This window comes from Rhinoderma darwinii, chromosome 11 (genome assembly GCF_050947455.1).
Source record: "Rhinoderma darwinii isolate aRhiDar2 chromosome 11, aRhiDar2.hap1, whole genome shotgun sequence".
NCBI classification, from domain to species: domain Eukaryota; kingdom Metazoa; phylum Chordata; class Amphibia; order Anura; family Rhinodermatidae; genus Rhinoderma; species Rhinoderma darwinii.
This window is the reverse complement of record NC_134697.1, coordinates 90243570-90265765: the sequence shown is the minus strand read 5'-3', so window position 1 is coordinate 90265765 and position 22196 is coordinate 90243570. Positions and strand designations below refer to the sequence as shown.

The following is a 22196-nucleotide window of genomic DNA, read 5'->3' as shown; positions in this document are numbered from 1 at the left end:
ATTTACTGTAAGATCATGAGGCCCCAGTCTCTGCGCCACTAAATTATACATTTCTTGTACCTTGCGTCGATGACCCCACATCCAGGTCTGCGGAATCCACTCTTCTGTTCTTCCGGGATAGGCATCATTAAATTTAGGGGACATCGTCCATTTCTTCCGAACATTAACAGAAAAGGAGAATATCCAGTAGTGGCATGTACAGTGTTATTATAGATCCAGATTAATTCTGCAATGTAGTCAGGCCATCTCTCTTTTTTTTGTTTCTCCAGTGTTCGCAACAACTGCAATATGGTCCGATTCATCCTTTCACAGGCCCCGTTCCCTTGAGGGTGATACGGGGTCGAGCGGGTCTTTTTAATCTGGTACAATCTGCATAATTCTTCTATTACTCGCCCCTCAAAACAAGCTCCTTGATCAGAGTGAAGCTGTGAAGGACATCCATAGGGTAAGATGAAATGAGTACACAATCCCTGTGCCGCAGATTCAGCCGTTTGATCTCTGGTAGGTACGGCCACTGTGAATTTGGTGAAGTGGTCTATCACAACCAATAAATATCTGTACCCTTGTAAAGACTCATCTACTGTCAAATAGTCCATCATGACCAACTGTAATGGATAATGCGTCTGTATATGCCCCACCGGAGCTTGTTGTTCAGCCGCTCTGGCCAGGGTGCAATTTCTACAGTTCTGACACACTTTCTGTGCCACTGCAAACAGCAAAGGATGATAGTAGAATTGTTGCAACCAACGGAAAGTCTTTTCAGGACCATAATGCCCCTTTTTCTCATGCATCCACTTAACCGTACTTTCTAACTCTCGCTCCGGCAACACAGTTTGCCAGACGGGTCCTTCCATGGTCGGTAGGAATACTCGGCGGTACAATATCCCTTGTTTTACTGCCAATCTATCTCGTTGGCGATATATTCTCTGTCCCACTCCAGACAATCGCAATCGCTCTCGTTGATTGGGTCGGTATCTCTCTAGCACCCATCTTCTTACAGTCCGAATTTGAATATCTTGCAACTGCTGTTTCTTCCATTCTTCAGCAGTCCATTGATCGATGGTTTCTCTTATGGGCTCCCCAGTATGCACCGGAGCACTTTGAATATTCTCACCTGGCATCTGATCATGTACTTCATTGGCAAGGAAATTAGGAGTCTCTGTTTCCTCTAACTCCTCTTCAGTCAGTCCTTCAGGCAAATCTACTGGATTACGGGACAGGGCATCTGCATTCCCATTAGCTCGTCCTGGGCGGTACTTCACAGTAAATTTAAATTTGCTAAGTCGTGCTCGCCAACGTTGCTCCATAGCACCCAATTTGGCCGAGTCTAAATGAACCAATGGATTATTGTCAGTCCATAACACACACTCTGCGCCCAGCAAGATATCTGCAAATCGCTCGGTAACCGCCCATACGACTGCCAAAAGTTCCAACCGGAATGAGCTATAGTTGTCCGGATTATTTTCCCCATCTCTCAGCGTCCGACTGGCATAAGCAATGACACGTTCCCGTCCATTCTGCACTTGAGAAAGAACAGCTCCTAATCCTTTTAAACTTCCATCGGTACACAAAACAAATGGTAGAGAGTAATCTGCATACGCCAAGACAGGAGCACCAGTTAGTCGTCTTTTTAACTCTTGGAAGGCTTGTTCAGCCTCTATTCCCCAAGTGATACTTCTCTTATGATCGACTCCCGGTTTGGTTCCATTCAGTAACACATATAGGGGAGCAGCCACCTTAGCAAAATTCTGTATGAACCGTCTGTAATATCCAATCAGTCCTAGGAAACTTCTAAGCTCTGTTACTGTCTTTGGTACCGGCCATTGTTGCACGGCTCGTACTTTGGCATCCATTGGTTGTACACCGTCTCTAGTAACCACGTGTCCCAGGTACTCAATTCTTTCTTTAAACAAGTGACATTTGCCCGGTTTTAGTTTTAGACCATGTTCTTCGATACGCGTAAGTACCACTTTCAATCTTTCCAAATGTTCTGTGAAAGTGGCTGAGAAGATAATGATGTCATCTAGGTAGATGAGCAAACATTCAAAGTTTAAATCTCCCAAACAAGCTTCCATCAAGCGCTGAAATGTAGCTGGTGCATTGGTTAGACCGAACGGCAGTCTCAAAAATTCGTATAACCCCATAGGGGTGATGAATGCAGTCTTTTCTCGATCTTCTTCTGCAACTGGTACTTGCCAGTACCCACTGGCCAAATCCAGGGTAGAGAAGTATTTGGCCTTACCCAAAGCCAGCAAAGAGTCTTCTATTCGTGGTAAAGGGTATGCATCTCTGACGGTGCAGGCATTCAATCGCCGGTAATCTACACAGAACCGCAAGCTTCCATCTTTCTTCTTTACTAATACTATGGGAGAAGCCCATGGACTTTTACTGGGTCGGATAACATGACTGTCTAGCATGCGTTTTAGCAACACTTTGGCTTCTTGATAAAAAGCGGGCGGAATGGTACGGTATCGTTCTCGTACCGGGTGAGCATTTCCCGTATGTATTTCATGTTCTAAAGTTGTTGTCAACCCAAAGTCTGCTTCATTCTTGGAAAAAGCCTTGGAGTGCTCTCCTAACACTCCCGCCACTTCATCTATTTGTCTGGTAGTCAAATCCGTTCCTTCTAAAGGTATTTGCTCCAGTAATCGCCTCCCAATGGTGTCATTAGCTTGAGTGGTGGCTCGACACACTGTAACCACAGCTACACTTTCACAAGGATAACTCACTTGCCAATCTGAACGGCTTTCCACTTGTTCCTCCCTCACCGGAAACACTTCAGCTACTAGTTCCCGGGGAAATAAGGTTACATTTTGTTTCGTGATATTAACCACTCGTAATAATACTTGTCCAGCCTGTACCTTGCATATCGACCGGGCCACGGCTACTCCTTCTTTCTGCAGAGCTGATTCAATTAACACAGTGGTGCCCTTTAACACTTTATTAGTACCCACTGGCAAGGGTAACAACATTTCATGGCCTGCTGGTACTTGTATACTTCGAGAGGCTGGTATCTTAACCAGTCCTACCCTTCCAGGCCAATTTAACAGTTCTCCATTAATGCGACAATGTTTTAAAGTGCGCTGTAAAGCCATTTGAGAAGGTCGTTGAGTGGGTATTTGTTTCCAGTATTTTGGGCCCAGCTCTTGTGACATTACTCCATCTAAGTCCCGCAATATATTCATTCCTAGAATCACGGGAATTTCAGAGTCCATAGCTTTTTCTACTATGATAACCCCCTTTTTGTTCAAATCACGATTCCATATTGAAATGTCCATTTGTATAACTCCCAGGATAGGGATAGGTAAACTATTAGCTGCCTTGAGTCTTATCCAAGTGTCACTCTTCTCACATAACAAGGAAGGGAAATAAGTTTCAAACACAACTTTATCCATAGTGGTCACTTGAGATCCAGTATCGATTAAACATGACAACTCAACGCCATTGAATTTTGCTACGACGACGGGACATTCCCCCACTATATCTGTAGCATCTAACGCAGGGCATGTATCCGTGGACTCCCCTGTAGTTTGCCCCTCAACTACAGGTCGTTCTAGTTTAAATTCCTGCGATTGCTCTGATAGTGAGAACGCATGCAATTTCTAGCAATGTGTCCTGCTCGGCCACAATTATAGCAGATGGTAGGGTCTGGAGCATTCCTACCTTGCTTCCTCCTATCTGCAAACGACTGTCTCTCTTGTGAGTATCGAACTGGAGTTCCAGGGTCAGGCTTATTAGTAATAGCGGCTTTCAACTCTCTCATGGCACCTTCCAATGACTCCATCCTTGCCTCCATGTCGGGGTTCTTCTTGGTTACAATTTCTGCTTGCCTGACCACCGTATCAGTGCTGGCCGATTCCTCTTTTTCCAATGCGATAGCTTCCGTCAATAATTGATGAATCGTCATATCTGGTTCTTTCTTTAACTTTTCCTTCAGAGTTCTCCTTAACGGTGGATTCTTGAGACCTATTACAAACTGATCCCGCAATACTACGTGTACATTGGTAAAGGACCCGGCTGATTGTTCTTCTTTACGTTGCAACATTGCCATTATTTCCTGTAATCCATTTGCAAACTGCGCCAGTGTCTCTTCTTCTTTCTGCTGGCGGGCAAAGAATCGCTTCCTTATCATGCCCTCAGAGGACGTATCCCCATACACATCATCTAATAGCTGCCGAATTTGTTCGAAGGTTTGTCGGTGTCGTGCTGGCTGTAACAAAACGGTTTTCCTAGCTTCTCCTTCTAAGGTACTTAGCGCCAATTCTACTTTTAAATGTGGAGCGACATTACAGAGCCGTGCCGCTCCTTCCAGCCGTTCACTCCAATCTTCCAACAATAGATCAGATCCATTAAACTTTGGCAAATGATTTAAGAGGGCTCCCACCGGTATCATTGGATGGGTCACACTGGATGATAATGTTGTCTCGTCCATTGTATCTGCATCCATCCTGCCGACTACGCCAAGTTGTAATATGACTTTAAGGACAATAATTACTGACACCGGGATTATATTCGTTTTGTCTTTACTGAACATGCAGAAAATATGACAACAGTCAAAAACTTGAGCTCTAGGCAAAATATAACTGGTGCTCGGTAAACAATACAGTCTCTGCTTTTATCCGGCACTTCAATATAACACAGTCTCTTATAATCCGTAATGATTAAAATATGTTCTCTTTATCCGGTGCCTTAGGATAATAAAGTCTCTTAGCTTCCAGGTTTAGTGTAATGTGATCTTTGAGGTCCGGCAATGTAATACAATGCACTCTCTGATGATCCGGCACTTAATGGCTCTATGTTACCTTATGCTCAAAATGGCGTCTTCAGCTTCTTGCTCTAAACACTCTCCTCTTAACTCAGCCGGATCTCCTTAACTTGGAACTCCAGTAAATGCGCGTCTGATACTTCACATTACTTATGCTCTGCTGCTGGCCAGAATGCTCTTTATCTTTTACAGTTATCTGAGTCACAATGTCTTCCTTACTTGCTACAGCTCTCTCAGTCCAGTCTCTGTCTCTTCCTGTCCAGCGCTTCTCAGACCTCTCTCTAGACACTTCCTCACTAGACCTCTCTTGTATATCACTCCACACACTAAACACTGTCGATGTACTAACCTCACAGCGCCCTCTAGTGGCCGGCCACCACCTCCCATTTCTCAATGCCATACAATCCTTTTGCTGGGTTACAAGCACACCCTTCAAACCAACATATGACTTTAAGAAGCGTGTTATGACCAGATTGATCACATGTGCCATGCAAGGAGCGTGTGTCAGGTGACCTAGACGCAGTGCAGCCACAACGTTCTTGCCGTTATCAGAGACAACATTGCCCAGTGTGAGTTTCAGAGGAGACAGCCAGCGTGCGATTTCCTCCTTGATGCACAGCAGCAGCTCCTGCCCTGTGTGGCTTTTCTCGCCCAGGCTCAGCAGGTGTAAGACAGCATTGTGACGCTTCACCTTGCACCTATGAAAAGAGGAGGGAGGAGGAGTGGAAGATACGCTGTGTCCTGTCGGGGACGGGAAGACCTCCATTGAGGAGGGCAAGGAGGAGGAGGAGGAGTAGGAGGAGGAGGATGGCAGGCGCCTGGTGTCCGGAGTTGAACCAGAAAGATACAAGCGTGGAGGTGGTAATGCCTGGCATTGCTGCGGTGGTGCATCGGACTGCAAAATATTGACCCAGTGGGCCGTGAAAGACATGTACTGTCCCTGCCCATAGTTGCTGCTCCACGTGTCGACGGTGGCATGTACCCTGCTGCACACGGATAATTGCAAGGACTGGCACACCTTTTCCTCCACATGCTTGTGCAAGGCAGGGACAGCTGTTTTGGAGAAGTAATGTCGGCTAGGTATTCGCCACCTAGGCTGAGCGCACGCCATCAATTGCTTGAAGCCGGCGGAGTCGACCAGGTGGTACGGCAGCGACTGCACCACCAACAACTTAGCCAGGTGTGAATTAAGCCGCACGACAAGTGGATGACTGGGTATATATTGTTGCTTATTGGACAACGATTCCGTAATGGATAACTGACGGGACGTAGGAGGAGCACTAGATGACAGTGATGATGATGATGATGACAACGACATGGTGGATAAGGCCTGGCTACTACTTAGATGACAGGGACTCGGAGCAGCAGCAGCAGCGGCAGAGGGGTCTTCATTAGATGTACATGATGATGGTGGGGCATGTCGATTGTCCCACATGGCCTTGTGATGCCGCTCCATGTGTTTACGTAGAGCGGTAGTTCCTACATTGCTGCCCTGCCCACGCCTTACTTTCTGCTTGCAGATACGGCACTGTGCCATGTTTTAGTCCTCCGGGAAGGTACAGAAAAATTGCCACACGGCAGAGTACCTTAAAGAGGTAGTACCACGTCCACCACCACCACCCGAGCTTGCCCCTTGTCTGGCAGGCTTTTTTTCGGGAGCCTACACCAGCATCTGTGTCGCCGTCACCGGCTCCTGAGCTGACCCTACCGCTGCAACGTTTTGCAGATTGACTTCTGCCCCTACCTCGGCTTGGCTGTTTATCACGTCCAGTGCCGCCACTACTACCCTTCTCCTCTGACGCCGTCATCACCTCGTCACCTGGTTCCCATGTCCTGTCTAAAACAACATCATCATCATAGCCTTCCTCATCATCCCCGCCACTTCTGTCACTGTGTTGTGAATGTGATGTGACATCATGGCGGGCTCCATGCCCCCCCTCATTACTGCGCCTGCCACCACGGCTACCACCACCAACACCCCCACTACCGCAGCTTTGCGTCTCGGACACCGATTCCACCTCCACCACCGCCGCAACACACTCCGTTGGCTGACTCGCGGAAAACAAATCATCATCACTATGTTGTTCAGTATCTTCCTTCGCACCTGAGGAGATGTCTCTTAGGACTCTCAGGAAAGATGGCTTCCCGCTAGGAAGGGGGAGCGAAGACATAGATGATGGAATGGAAACGCTAGAAATACCTATATTACTACTGTCACCGTGCCAAGGAACTGTAGAGGATCTGGAATCCAACGAAACCTGGCTTGAAGCCAGATCGTCAGAGTCTTCCTGCTGAGATGACCGCGAGCCAGCCAACCAGTCCACAATGGCCGTATTGTCTAAAGTAACCCGCCCACCGGAGGAGATGGACAAGTCTGGCTTGCTGATACTACTACCAGCAGGCACATGGCAGCTGCTACTAGTGGAACTGGGCACATGTCTTGTGCCACAAATGCTGGTACTGGGTGTGGCACCAACAGATCCAACATTTGGACTGGAAGAGGAGACGGCATGGGTGTTTTTTCCTCTACCCCGTCCTTTCACAAACTTTTTTTTCCCAGACATTTCAGAGCCCCTTCTAAAAGCGTATTCACACACTGACACTGGCAATGAATGAGAATTTCTATCAGCCACGCCGCAGTGCACTCAGGGAATGCTGGGCCTTGTAGTACTACTACGTCTACTACAAAGGCTGCCTGTATTGCAAGTTGGATGCAACGGGGATGAGCCCCTTATAAAAGCGTATTCACACACTGGCTGAGTAGTGAGTAGTGGATGAGCCCCTTCGATTTCTGGATTCCTGCCTTTTAGATTCCTAAAGCTTTCCCTTACTGCACAGAGATGCTCTCCCTACAGCTCCTGTCTGTAAAATGGCCGCTGAGCTCCGTGCATAGACTTTTATTGCAGGCTTGAGCCCGCCCCTATGCTGCCTCCCGATTGGCTGGGAGAGCCGTTTGCAAGGCATTATGGGGTAGCCTGATGTCAGGTGATCTTGTGAAATCCTCCATTTTAGATGTAACATGTGGCAGGCGCCAAAATGTAGCCGGGTTCGGTCAAAACGGGTTCGGCCGAACCCGGTGAAGTTCGGATTCGCTGCGAACCAAACTTTTCCGGAAGTTCGGACCGAAACCGGGTTTGGTTGTCCCGGTTCGCTCATCTCTAATAGGGACAGCAGACAGATTCATTATTAGTACTAGAGGTTAACAGATTTATTGCCAGCAGCCTTATTAATCCCAGCCGTCCGGCAGAATGAGATACGGGCCGAGCCGATACTTGTGTCAAAGTTGGTCCCAGTAACAGATTTATTGTTTGTTGTGAGAATCTCGTAACATTAGTAGCAGTGACAGCAGCTAAGAAAACACTGGCCCTCTCTCCAAGGATTGCGGAAAGCACGTTGCCCAGCAGCAAGCTGGACGCCGAAGAAGCAACACCGCAAGTCCGCTGTTTGATCCACTGCTCGGGCGCTTATACAGCGCTATGAGCAACTGAGCGGATATTCAGCGGTGAGTTTCTGCCACTCCTGTACGTGCAGGCATCGGCACAAACGGCGTCCGGCAGCGCCGCTACGAGGATGTGTTTTCCTGCCGGAGGATCACTCGGCAGCAAGTATAGCACTAAGGCACTCTTTCCCTTCAGATTAACATTCCCTGGTCTAAGACCCAATTCAGTCAGCTGCTTCTAGGACGCGATTAGGGGACACACTGCAGTCCACATATCCGGCACCTCACTGGAAGACGGACGTGATACTGAAGCCCCTACCCCCGTGTATATAGAAGTAGAAGGTCACTGCTCAGATGATACACGAGCGGTCACCAGCAGACATCATAGCTGATCTATAGATGATGTGGCGGCTCTGAGAAGAGCCTTTGTGTTGTGTAAGATGGAGCAGAACAGGAGCGGAATTAACCTCCGAAGCCGTAGAGAGTGCGGCCCTGGCGTTTGAGCGCGTACACCACGTCCATAGCGGTGACAGTCTTCCTCTTGGCGTGCTCGGTGTAGGTGACGGCGTCACGGATGACGTTCTCCAGGAAAACCTTCAGGACGCCGCGAGTCTCTTCATAGATGAGACCGGAGATGCGTTTGACGCCTCCCCTGCGAGCTAGACGGCGGATTGCAGGCTTGGTGATGCCCTGGATGTTATCACGGAGCACCTTCCTGTGCCGCTTAGCACCGCCCTTTCCGAGTCCTTTTCCTCCTTTACCACGACCAGACATCCTGTAAGCTGGAGCTAAAGAGAAATATTGCAGCGACAACCGCGGGGCGCGTCTTTATATAGAACTTGGGTGGACCAGAGAGAGAACTGTAATGCATGTCACTTCCGGGGCGTTTCTCTCAGCTAATTTACATTATCAATCCCTCCCCCTCCCGTTGATTGGCTTAACTCAGATTTTGAATTGCAAGCTCATTTTACAATATCGGCCGCTCTTTTCCCGCTTCTACTTGTACTTTCATATTACCGGCATTATGTCCCTGTTCCCTCATCTTACCGGCATTACGTCCCTGTTCCCTCATCTGAACCGGCATTATGTCCCTATTCCCTCATCTGAACCGGCATTATGTGCCTGTTCCGTCATCTTACCGGCATTACGTCCCTGTTCCTTCATATTACCGGCATTATGTCCCTGTTCCTTCATATTACCGGCATTATGTCCCTGTTCCTTCATTTTTTTGGCATTATGTCCCTGTTCCCTCATCTTACCGACATTTTGTCCCTGTTCCCTCATCTTACCGGCATTATGTCCCTGTTCCTTCATCTTACCGGCATTACATCACTGTTCCTCCATATTACCGGAATTACGTCCCTGTTCCTTCATATTACCGGCATTACGTCCCTGTTTCTTAATATTATCGGCATTACGTCCTTGTTCCTTCATATTACCGGCATTACGTCCCTGCTCCTTCATATTATCGCCATTACGTCCCTGTTTCTTCATAATACCAGAATTGCGTCCCTATTCCTTCATATTACCGGCATTATGTCCCTGTTCCTTCATATTACCAGCATTATGTCCCTGTTTCTTCATATTACAGGCATTTTGTCCCTGTTCCTTCATATTACAGGCATTATGTCCCTGTTCCCTCATCTTACCGGCATTATGCCCCTGTTCCCTCATCTTACCGGCATTACGTCCCTGTTCCTTCATATTACCGGCATTACGTCCCTGTTCCTGCATATTAATGGCATTATGTCCCTGTTAGCATATCTTACCGGCATTACATCCATGTTCCTTCATATTTTTGGCATTATGTCCCTGTTCCCTCATCTTACCGGCATTATGTCCCTGTTCCTTCATCTTATCGGCATTACGTCCCTATTCCTTCATATTACCGGCATTACGTCCCTGTTCCTTCATATTACTGGCATTACGTCCCTGTTCCTTCATATTACCGGCATTAGGTCCCTATTCCTTCATATTACCGGCATTATGTACCTGTTCCTTCAGATTACCAGCATTACGTCACTGTTACTTCATATTACCGAAATTGCGTCCCTATTCCTTCATATTACTGCCATTATGTCCCTGTTCCTTCATATTACCGGCATTATGTCCCTGTTCCTTCATTTTTTTGGCATTATGTCCCTGTTCCCTCATCTTACCGACATTTTGTCCCTGTTCCCTCATCTTACCGGCATTATGTCCCTGTTCCTTCATCTTACCGGCATTACGTCACTGTTCCTCCATATTACCGGCATTACGTCCCTGTTTCTTAATATTATCGGCATTACGTCCCTGTTCCTTCATATTACCGGCATTATGTCCCTGTTCCTTCATATTACACGCATTATGTCCCTGTTCCTTCATATTACAGGTATTATGTCCCTGTTCCTTCATATTACCGGCATTACGTCCCTGCTCCTTCATATTATCGGCATTACGTCCCTGTTTCTTCATAATACCAGAATTGCGTTCCTATTCCTTCATATTACCGGCATTATGTCCCTGTTCCTTCATATTACCAGTAATATGTCCCTGTTTCTTCATATTACAGCCATTTTGTCCCTGTTCCTTCATATTACAGGCATTGTGTCCCTGTTCAATCATCTTACCAGCATTATGTCCCTGTTCCTTCATATTACAGGCATTATGTCCCTGTTCCTTCATATTACCGGGATTGTACGATCTACAACCCGCCCCCGACTACATAGTATCTTAAATTATATCTTCCAGTCTCACTGGATTCTTCGAATGCGTCTCAGTAAATGTTAGGGTATGTTCACACGAGGGCGTCCGTAACGGCTGAAATTACGGTGATGTTTCAGCCTGAAAACATCCCCGTAATTTCAGCTGTACCGGCATGTGCAGGCGCTTGAATGCCGCGTCCATTACGGCCGTAATTAGCGCTGCTATTCATTGGAGTCAATGATTAGCGGCTCCAATTACGGCCAAAGAAGTGACAGGTCACTTCTTCTACGCGGGCGTCTATTTACGCGCCGTCATTTGACAGCGGCGCGTAAATATACGCCTCGTGTGAACAGACAAACGTCTGCCCATTGCTTTCAATGGGCAGATGTTTGTCAGCGCTATTGAGGCGCTATTTTCGGGCGTATTTTCGGGGCAAAAACGCCCGATTTACGTCCGTAAATAGGCCGTGTGAACATACCCTAACTTGGCACAGAGGAGACACCAGAAACTGCTCCACCTGTGTTACAATAACCCAGCACAGAGGAAACACCAGAGTTTGCTCTACCTATGTTACAATAACTCGTCACAGGCAAGACACCAGCGTCTGCTCCACCTGTATTACAACTTCCCAGCACATAAAGACACAAGTCTGCTCCTCCTTTACTAAACTAACCTGACACAGGCCAGACCCCAAAACCTGCTCCTCCAGCAGTACATTACCCGGACATAGACAGGACACTAGAGACTTCTCCACCTGTATAACTATAACCTAGCACAGAGGAGGGAACAGACACTGTTTGTTCCTCTCGTACTACATTAAGCCGGCAAAAGACAAGACACCGTAGTATTGTCCCTGTCCCCTCATATTACGGCCATTATGTCTCCTGCAGGAGGGTACAGGGACACAATGCCGGTAATATGTCCCTGTTCCCTCATCTTCGAGGCATTATGTCCCTGTTCCTTCATATTACCGGCTTTATGTCCCTGTTCCCTCATCTACCAGGCATTATGCCCCTGTTCCCTCATATTACAGGCATTATGTCCCTGTTCCTTCATATTACAGGCTTTATGTCCCTGTTCCTTCACATTACAGGCTTTATGTCCCTGTTCCTTCATATTACCGTCTTTATGTCCCTGTTCCCTCATCTACCAGGCATTATGCCCCTGTTCCCTCATATTACAGGCATTATGTCCCTGATCCTTCACATTACAGGCTTTATGTCCCTGTTCCTTCATATTACCGTCTTTATGTCCCTGTTCCCTCATCTACCAGGCATTATGCCCCTGTTCCCTCATATTACAGGCTTTATGTCCCTGTTCCTTCATATTACCGTCTTTATGTCCCTGTTCCCTCATCTACCAGGCATTATGCCCCTGTTCCCTCATATTACAGGCATTTTGTCCCTGTTCCTTCAAATTACCGGCTTTATGCCCCTGTTCCCTCATATTACAGGCATTATGTCCCTGTTCCCTCATCTTACAGGCATGATGTCCCTGTTCCTTCATAATACCGGCATTATGTCCCTGTACCTTCATAATACCGGCATTATGTCCCTGTTCACTCATAGTACCGGCATAATGTCCCTGTTCCCTCATTACTGGCATTATGTCCCCTGTAGGAGGGTACAGGGACATAATGCCGGTAATATGTCCCTGTTTCCTCATCTTACAGGCATTATGTCCCTGTTCCTTCATATTACCAGCTTTATGTCCCTGCTTCCTCATTTTACAGACATTATGTCCCTGTTCCCTCATCTTACTGCCATTATCTCCCTGTTCCTTCTAATTACCGGCATTATTTCCCTGTTCCTTCATATTACCGGCATTATGTCCCTGTTCCTTCATATTACCGGCATTATGTCCCTGTTCCTTCATATTACCGGCATTATGTCCCTGTTCCTTCATATTACAGGCATTTTTTCCCTGTTCCTTCATATTACCGGCATTATGTCCTTGTTCTTTCATGTTACCGGTATTATGTCCCTGTTCCTTCATATTACAGGCATTATGTCCCTGTTCCCTCATCTGAACCGGCATTATGTGCCTGTTCCTTCATCTTACCGGAATTATATCTCTATTCCTTCATATTACCGGCATTACGTCCCTGTTTCTTCATATTACCGACATTACGTCCCGCCTCCTTCATATTATCGGCATTACGTCCCTGTTCCCTCATCTTACCGGCATTTTGTCCCTGCTCCCTCATCTTACCGGCATTATGTCCCTGTCCCCTCATATTACTGGCATTATGTCCAGTGTAGGAGGGCACAGGGACATAATGCCGGTAATATGTCCCTGTTCCCTCTTCTTCGAGGCATTATGTCCCTGTTACTTCATATTACTGGTTACGTCCCTGGTCCTTCATATTAGCAGCATTATATCCCTGTTCCTTCGAGACAGGCATTATGTCCCTGTTTCTTGATATTACCGGCATTATGTCCCTGTTCCCTCATCTGAACCGGCATTATGTGTCTGTTCCTTCATCTTACCGGCATTATATCTCTATTCCTTCATATTACCGGCATTACGTCCCTGTTTCTTCATATTACCGACAATACGTCCCGCCTCCTTTATATTATCGGCATTACGTCCCTGTTCCCTCATCTTACCGGCATTTTGTCCCTGTTCCCTCATCTTACCGGCATTATGTCCCTGTTCCTTCATCTTACCGACATTATGTCCTTGTACTTTCATATTACCGCCATTATGTCCCTGTTCCCTCATCTTACCGGCATTACCTCCCTGTTCCTTCATATAACAGGCATTACGTCCCTGATCCTTCATATTACAGGCTTCATGTCCCTCTTTGTTCATATTACAAGCATTATGTCAATGTCCTCTCATATTACCGGCATAATGTCCCTGTCCCCTCATATTACTGGCATTATGTCCAGTGTAGGAGGGCACAGGGACATAATGCCGGTAATATGTCCCTGTTCCCTCATCTTCGAGCATTATGTCCCTGTTCCTTCATATTATTGGCGTTACGTCCCTATTCCTACATAATAGCAGCATTATATCCCTGTTCCTTCATATTACAGGCATTATGTCCCTGTTCCTTCATATTACCGGCATTACGTCCCTATTCCTTCATATTACAGGCTTTATGTCCCTTTTCCCTCATATTACAGGCATTATGCCATATGTAGGAGGGAAAATGGACATAATGCCGGTAATATGAAGGAACAGGGACAAAATGCCTGTAATATGAAGGAACAGGGACATAAAGCCGGTAATATGAAGGAACAGGGATATAATACCTGTAAGATGAGGAAACAGGGACATGTCCCTGTTCCTTCATATTACCGGCTTTAAGTCCCTGTTCCCTCATATTACCAACATTATGTCCCTGTTCCTTCATATTACAGGCATTTTGTCCCTGTTCCTTCATATTACCGGCATTATGTCATTGTTCTTTCATATTACCCGTATTATGTCCTTGTTCCTTCATATTACAGGCATTATGTCCCTGTTCCCTCATCTGAACCGAAATGATGTGCCTGTTCTTTCATCTTACCGGCATTATGTCCCTGTTCCTTCATATTATCGGTATTATGTCCCTGTTCCTTCATATTATCGGCATTACGTCCCTGTTACTTCGACCGGCATTACGTTCCGGTTTCTTCATATTATCGGCATTGCGTCCCTGTTCCCTCATCTTACCGGCATTATGTCCCTGTTCCCTCATCTTACCGGCATTATGTCCCTGTTCCTTCATCTTACCGACATCATGCCGGTAATATGAAAGTACAAGGACATAATGCCAGTAATATGAAAGTACAAGGACATAATGTCCCTGTTCCCTCATCTTACCGGCATTATACCCCTGTTCCTTCATATTATCGGCATTACCTCCCTGTTCCTTCATATTACAGGTATTATGTCCCTGTTCCATCATATTACCGGCATTATGTCCCTGTTCCTTCATATTACAGGCATCATCTCCCTGTTCCCTCATCTTACAGGCATGATGTCCCTGTTCCTTCATAATAACGGCATTATGTCCCTGTTCCCTCATATTACCGGCATAATGTCCCTGTTCCCTCATATTCCTGGCATTATATCCCCTCTAGGAGGGTACTGGGACATAATGCCGGTAATATAATGTCTGTAATATGAGGGAACAGGGACATAAACCCGGTAATATGAAGGAACAGGGATATAATGCCTGTAAGATGAGGAAACAGGGACATGTCCCTGTTCCTTCATATTACAGACATTATGTCCCTGTTCCCTCATATTACCGGCATTACGTCCCTGCTCCTTCATATTACCGGAATTACGTCCCTATTTCTTCAAATTACCGGCATTATGTCCCTGTTCCTTCATATTACCAACATTATGTCCCTGTTCCTTCATATTGCAGGCATTTTGTCCCTGTTCCTTCATATTACCGGCAACATGTCCTTGTTCCTTCATATTACAGGCATTATGTCCCTGTTACTTCATCTTACCGGCATTATGTCCCTGTTCCCTCATCTGAACCGGAATTATGTGCCTGTTCTTTCATCTTACCGGCATTATGTCCCTGTTCCTTCATATTATCGGCATTACGTCCCTGTTCCCTCATCTTACCGGCATTATGTCCCTGTTCCCACATATTACCGGCATTATGTCCCTGTTCCTTCATATTACAGGCATTATGTCCCTGTTCCTTCATATTAGAGGCATTATGTCCTTGTTCCTTCATATTACCGGCATTATGTCCTTGTTCCCTCATGTTACCGGTATTATGTCCCTGTTCCCTCATCTGAACCGGCATTATGTCCCTGTTCCTTCATCTTACCGGCATTATATCTCTATTCCTTCATAATATTGGCATTGCGTCCCTGGTTCCTTCATATTACCGGCATTACGTCCCTGTTTCTTCATATTACTGACATTACGTCCCGCCTCCTTCATATTATCGGCATTACGTCCCTGTTCCCTCATCTTACCGGCATTTTGTCCCTGTCCCCTCATATTACTGGCATTATGTCCAGTGTAGGAGGGCACAGGGACATAATTCCGGTAATATGTCCCTGTTCCTTCATCTTCGAGGCATTATGTCCCTGTTCCTTCATATTATTGGCGTTACGTCCCTGTTCCTTCATATTAGCAGCATTATATCCCTGTTCATTCATATTACAGGCATTATGTCCCTGTTCCTTCATATTACCGGCATTACGTCCCTATTCCTTCATATTACAGCCATTGTGTCCCTGTTTCTTCATATTACAGGCTTTATGTCCCTTTTCCCTCAACTTACCGGCATTATGTCCCTGTTCCTACTTATTACCGGCATTATGTCCCTGTTCCCTCCTATTACCGCATTATGTCCCTATTCTATTACAGCGTGTAGAAGAAACCAGAGACTGCTCCTCCACTAACCAGGCAATTACAATAACGACTAAACACACTAGAGTTTGCGGCTACAATAACCTTGCACCAAAAAAAGAAACAACAGAGTTTGTATTACAATAACCCAGAACAGACTAGCAACTATAGTCTGCTCCACCTGTATTACAAAAACACGGAGCAGACTAGCAACTCTAGTCTACTTCACCTGTAATACAATAACCCGGCACAGACAAGAAGCTATAGTCTGCTCCACCTGTATTACCATAACCCGGAACAGACTAGCAACTATAGTCTGCTCCACCTGTATTACAATAACACGGAACAGACTAGCAACTCTAGTCTACTTCACCTGTAATACAATAACCCGGCACAGACAAGAAGCTATAGTCTGCTCCACCTGTATTATAATAATCCGGAAAAGACAAGCAACTATAGTTTGATTCACATGTAATACAATAACCCCGCACAGAATAGACACCAGAGTCTACTTCACCTGTATAAATAAAACCCAGCACATACGTATTGATGTATTACAGATGGAACATATTCTAGTGTACTGTAACAGACAAGACATTAGAGTATGCTCCACCTGTATTACAAGAAACCAAGTCCCAGCACATATAGTACAGGACAGGGACAGCCGGAATCAGAGAGACGGTCAGTAGCCAGGGACAGCCGAGTGCAGAGAGACGGTCAGGAGCCTGGGACAGCCAAGTGCAGAGAGACGGTCAGGAGTCAGGGACAGCCGAGTGCAGAGAGACGGTCAGGAGCCAGGGACAGCCAAGTATAGAGAGATGGTCAGGAGTCAGGGACAGCCGAGTATAGAGAGACTGTCAGGAGTCAGGGAAAGCCGAGTATAGAGAGACGATCAGGAGCCAGGGACAGCCGAGTGCAGAGAGACCGTCAGGAGCCAGGGACAGCCAAGTGCAGAGAGACGGTCAGCAGACAGGGACAGCCGGAAACAGAGAGACGGTCAGGAGCCAGGGATAGCCGAGTGCAGAGAAACGGTCAGGAGCCAGGGACAGCCGAGTGCAGAGAGACGGTCAGGAGCCAGGGACAGCCGAGGGCAGAGAGTTGGTCAGGAGACAGGAACAGGCAAGTGCAGAGAGACGGACATGAGTCAGGGACAGCCGATTGCCAAGAGACGGTCAGGAGACAGGGACACGGCATAATGTCCCTGTTCCCTCATATTACCGGCATTATGTCCCTGTTCCTTCATATTACAGCCATTATGTCCTTGTTCCTTCATATTACAGGCATTATATCTGTGTCCCTTCATATTACCGGCATTATGTCCCTGTTCCCTCATCTTATCGGCATTATGTCCCTGTTCCCTCATCTTACAGGCATTATGTCCCTATTCCTTCATATTACCGGCATTACGTCCCTGTTCCTTCATATTATCGGCATTACGTCCCTGTTCCTTCATATTACCGGCATTACGTCCCTGTTCCTTCATATTACAGCCATTATGTCCCTGTTCCCTCATCTTACAGGCATTATGACCCTGTTCCTTCATCTTACAGGCATTATGTCCCTGTTCCTTAATATTACAGGCATTTTGTACCTGTTCCTTCTTATTACAGGCAGTGATCTTCTACTTCTATATACACGGGGGTAGGGGCTTCAGTATCACGTCGGTCTTCCAGTGAGGAGCCGGATATGTGGACTGCAGTGTGTCCCCTAATCGCGTCCTAGAAGCAGCTGACTGAATTGGGTCTTAGACCAGGGAATGTTAATCTGAAGGGAAAGAGGATCACTCGCCAGCAAGTATAGCAGTAAGGTACTCCGGCAGGAAAACACATCCTCGTAGCGGCGCTGTCGGACGCCGTTTGTGCCGATGCCTGCACGTACAGGAGTGGCAGAAACTCACCGCTGAATATCCGCTCAGTTGCTCATAGCGCTGTATAAGCGCACGAGCAGTGGATCAAACAGCGGACTTGCGGTGTTGCTTCTTCGGCGTCCAGCTTGCTGCTGGGCAACGTGCTTTCCGCAATCCTTGGAGAGAGGGCCAGTGTTTTCTTAGCTGCTGTCACTGCTACTAATGTTACCAGATTCTTACAACAAACAATAAATCTGTTACTGGGACCAACTTTGACACAAGTATCGGCTCGGCCCGTATCTCATTCTGCCGGACGGCTGGGATTAATAAGGCTGCTGGCAATAAATCTGTTAACCTCTAGTACTAATAATGAATCTGTCTGCTGTCCCTATATAGGACTCACTTTATTACAGTAACGCGTGCAGCTTCTTGCAGAGCAACATTTAGTGAGACGCATTCAATGAATGAAAAAGGACAAAACTGATGCAGCTGATACGGCATTTTACAAGAGCAAAACCCAATGTTGGAGGGCCCGTGTTTTCCAAGCTGCTCTCATTGCTACAAATGTTACGAGATTTTCAAAACAAACTAGCAATTTGTAGCACCAAGTTCCACATAAGTATGGACTTGCATTGTCTTGTATGTCACTTTGCCAGACTGCTGGTATAATCGAGCTGCTGGCAATACAATGACAGGAAACAGAATGCACCTATTTCTACTTCGTACTAACACTGTGCGTTGTCTATACTTAGGACTCACCTCATCCCACTAACGCATGAAGTTGCTGCAGAGTAACATTTACTGAGACGCATTCGAAGAATCCAGTGAGACTGGAAGATATAATTTAAGACACTATGTAGTCGGGGGCGAGTTGTAGATCATGAACATGAATCACTGGAGTAGTTGTACTATTAATGTGTCCTGTACAGTATAGTTAGTGCACCAATGAGGACAGCGCCACCATCTGCACGAGGCAGTAGTGAATGTATAGGTCATGAGTAACGCAGTTCTACACCCACCCACCCTACGGCTTCCTCTTCAATGTTTATCCCCGCGGTATATGAATTCATATGGGTAGATCTCTGTACAAGCAGAGCCACTTATCTGGCGCAGAACGTTTACATATCGGAGATCAGCGGTGAGCTCTGTTCTAAGGATCACGTGGGCGGCTCTTAAAAGAGCCTTTGTGGTCTCATGTGGGATAAGCGGCGCTCTCTTGCTCTTGGCGCTTTTGCTGCTCTCGGTCTTCTTGGGCAGCAGAACGGCCTGGATGTTGGGCAGGACGCCTCCCTGAGCGATGGTCACACCACCCAGCAGCTTGTTGAGCTCCTCGTCATTGCGCACGGCCAGCTGCAGGTGACGGGGGATGATTCGGGTCTTCTTGTTGTCCCGGGCGGCATTTCCGGCCAGTTCCAGGATCTCAGCGGTCAGATATTCCAGCACAGCGGCCAGGTAGACCGGAGCGCCGGCGCCGACCCTCTGAGCGTAGTTGCCCTTGCGGAGAAGTCTGTGCACACGACCGACAGGAAACTGAAGTCCTGCCCGGGATGAGCGGGTCTTGGCTTTAGCCCGCACTTTGCCTCCTTGCTTTCCTCTTCCAGACATGTCTATTATCTGATCAGATCTAACGGCTGCGCTCCGACCGTCACTTCTTATACCCGGATGGAGCAGAGAGCTTCTTCTCTGATTGGCCGCATCTAAAACTGATATTCAACGCCAGACACTGTAGCCAATGAGGAAGTAGAATATTTCTATAGACTCGCAGATAACACCACGCCCCCTCCTCTGTCTCTACCAATAGGAACATCTCCCGCCTGAACTCGAATGGAGCAGGAATAAAGCAGCAGCGGCGGATTCTTCTCATTAGGCGCCAAGTAATGTGCCCCGTCCCTGCAGGAAGGACCCAAAGGCTCTTCTAAGAGCCCCCACCAAGTCTACAACAGAGCTGCCGCCTCCATCTTGTGCTTATTCGTGCGCATGTCTTTATTCCCGCTGGTCTCCCATGTCTGGAAGAGTCGTTCAGTCCGTGCAGCGGCTCCTTCATGCTGCAGGATATGGGGGAACATTCCCGGGTGTGATAGCGCAGAGCTGCTGCTGCATTAGGGGCTTATCTGCGGGCTGCACGGGCTGATTCTTCTCCATCCAACCATACCGTGAAACGCACAATTCCAACGTACCAATCTCCAGTATAAAGGGGGTGACGTACAAACATGTAACACGTCTTTATTACATCTGTATCGTTCCCGAATTACCGGCATTATGTCCCTGTCCTCTCATGTGACCGGCATAATGTCCTATGTAGGAGGGTACAGGGACACAATGCCGGTAACATGTCCCTGTTCCCTCATCTTCCATACATTTTGTCCCTGTTCCTTCATATTACCGGCATTATGTCCCTGTTCCCTCATCTTACCGGCATTATGTCCCTGTTCCCTCATACTACCGGCTTTATGTCCCTGTTCCTTCATATTACAGGCATTATATCCGTGTCCCTTCATATTACTGGCATTATGTCCCTGTTCCCTCATCTTACCGGCATTTTGTACCTGTTCCCTCATTATGTCCCTTTTCCTTCATACTACAGGCAATATGTCCCTGTTCCCTCATCTTACCAGCATTATATCCCTGTTCCTTCATCTAACCGACATTATGTCCCTGTTCCTTCATATTACAGGCATTATGTCCCTGTTCCTTCATATTACAGGCATTATGTCCCTGTTCCCTCATATTACAGGCATTATGTCACTGTTCCTTCATATTACCGGCATTATGTCCCTGTTCCTTCATATTACCGGCATTATGTCCCTGTTCCTTCATATTACCGACATCATGTCCTTGTTCCTTCCTATTACCGGAATTACGTCCCTGTTCCTTCATATTACAGGCATTATGTCCCTGTTCCTTCATATTACAGGCATTTTGTCCCTGTTTCTTCTTATTACAGGCATTATGTCCCTGTTCCTACATATTACCGGCATTATGTCCCTGTTCCTTCATATTACAGACATTATGTCCTTGTTCCTTCATATTACAGGCATTATGTCCCTGTTCCTTCATATTACAGGCATTACGTCCCTGTTCCCTCATCTTACCAGCATTATATCCCTGTTCCTTCATCTAACCAGCATTATGTCCCTGTTCCTTCATATTACAGGCATTATGTCCCTGTGCCTTCATATTACAGGCATTATGTCCCTGTTCCTTCATATTACCGGCATTATGTCCCTGCTCTCTCATCTTATAGGCATTATGCCCCTGTTCCTACATATTACCGGCATTATGTCCCTGCTCCCTCATCTTACCGGCATTATGTCCCTGTTCCTTCATATTACCGGCATTATGTCCCTGCTCCCTCATCTTACTGGCATCACGTCCCTATTCCTTCATATTACCGGCATTATGTCCCTGTGCCTTCATATTACAGGCATTATGTCCCTGTGCCTTCATATTACAGGCATTATGTCCCTGTTCCTTCATATTACCGGCATTATGTCCCTGCTCCCTCATCTTACCGGCATTATGTGCCTGTTCCTACATATTACCGGCATTATGTCCCTGCTCCCTCATCTTACCGGCATTATGTCCCTGTTCCTTCATATTACCGGCATTATGTCCCTGCTCCCTCATCTTACTGGCATCACGTCCCTATTCCTTCATATTACCGGCATTATGTCCCTGTTCCTTCATATTACAGGCATTATGTCCCTGTTCCTTCATATTACAGGCATTATATCCGTGTCCCTTCATATTACAGGCATTATGTCCCTGTTCCCTCATATTACAGGCATTATGTCACTGTTCCTTCATATTACCGGCATTATGTCCCTGTTCCTTCATATTACCGGCATTATGTCCCTGTTCCTTCATATTACCGACATCATGTCCTTGTTCCTTCCTATTACCGGAATTACGTCCCTGTTCCTTCATATTACAGGCATTATGTCCCTGTTCCTTCATATTACAGGCATTTTGTCCCTGTTTCTTCTTATTACAGGCATTATGTCCCTGTTCCTACATATTACCGGCATTATGTCCCTGTTCCTTCATATTACAGACATTATGTCCTTGTTCCTTCATATTACAGGCATTATGTCCCTGTTCCTTCATATTACAGGCATTACGTCCCTGTTCCCTCATCTTACCAG

General features: G+C 46.7%; 2 protein-coding genes across 2 annotated transcripts; both read right to left on the bottom strand.

Annotated features, from left to right (window-relative positions):
* Nucleotides 1–8666: 8666 nt before the first annotated feature.
* Nucleotides 8667–8978, bottom strand: LOC142663796 (histone H4). Its single transcript, XM_075842630.1, has one exon. It carries the CDS (start codon nucleotides 8976–8978, stop codon nucleotides 8667–8669), a length of 312 nt encoding a protein of 103 aa, XP_075698745.1.
* A 10111-nt stretch (nucleotides 8979–19089) lies between these two features.
* On the bottom strand, nucleotides 19090–19656 carry LOC142663013 (histone H2A type 1-like). The gene has a single exon (XM_075841308.1). The coding sequence runs from the start codon at nucleotides 19654–19656 to the stop codon at nucleotides 19090–19092; it is 567 nt and encodes a 188-aa protein (XP_075697423.1).
* Nucleotides 19657–22196: the final 2540 nt, after the last annotated feature.

Bases quoted from the DNA above. Each gene is read 5' to 3' on its own strand.
- LOC142663013 (XM_075841308.1), bottom strand. From the start codon at position 19,656: ATGTCTGGAAGAGGAAAGCAAGGAGGCAAAGTGCGGGCTAAAGCCAAG.
- LOC142663796 (XM_075842630.1), bottom strand. From the start codon at position 8,978: ATGTCTGGTCGTGGTAAAGGAGGAAAAGGACTCGGAAAGGGCGGTGCT.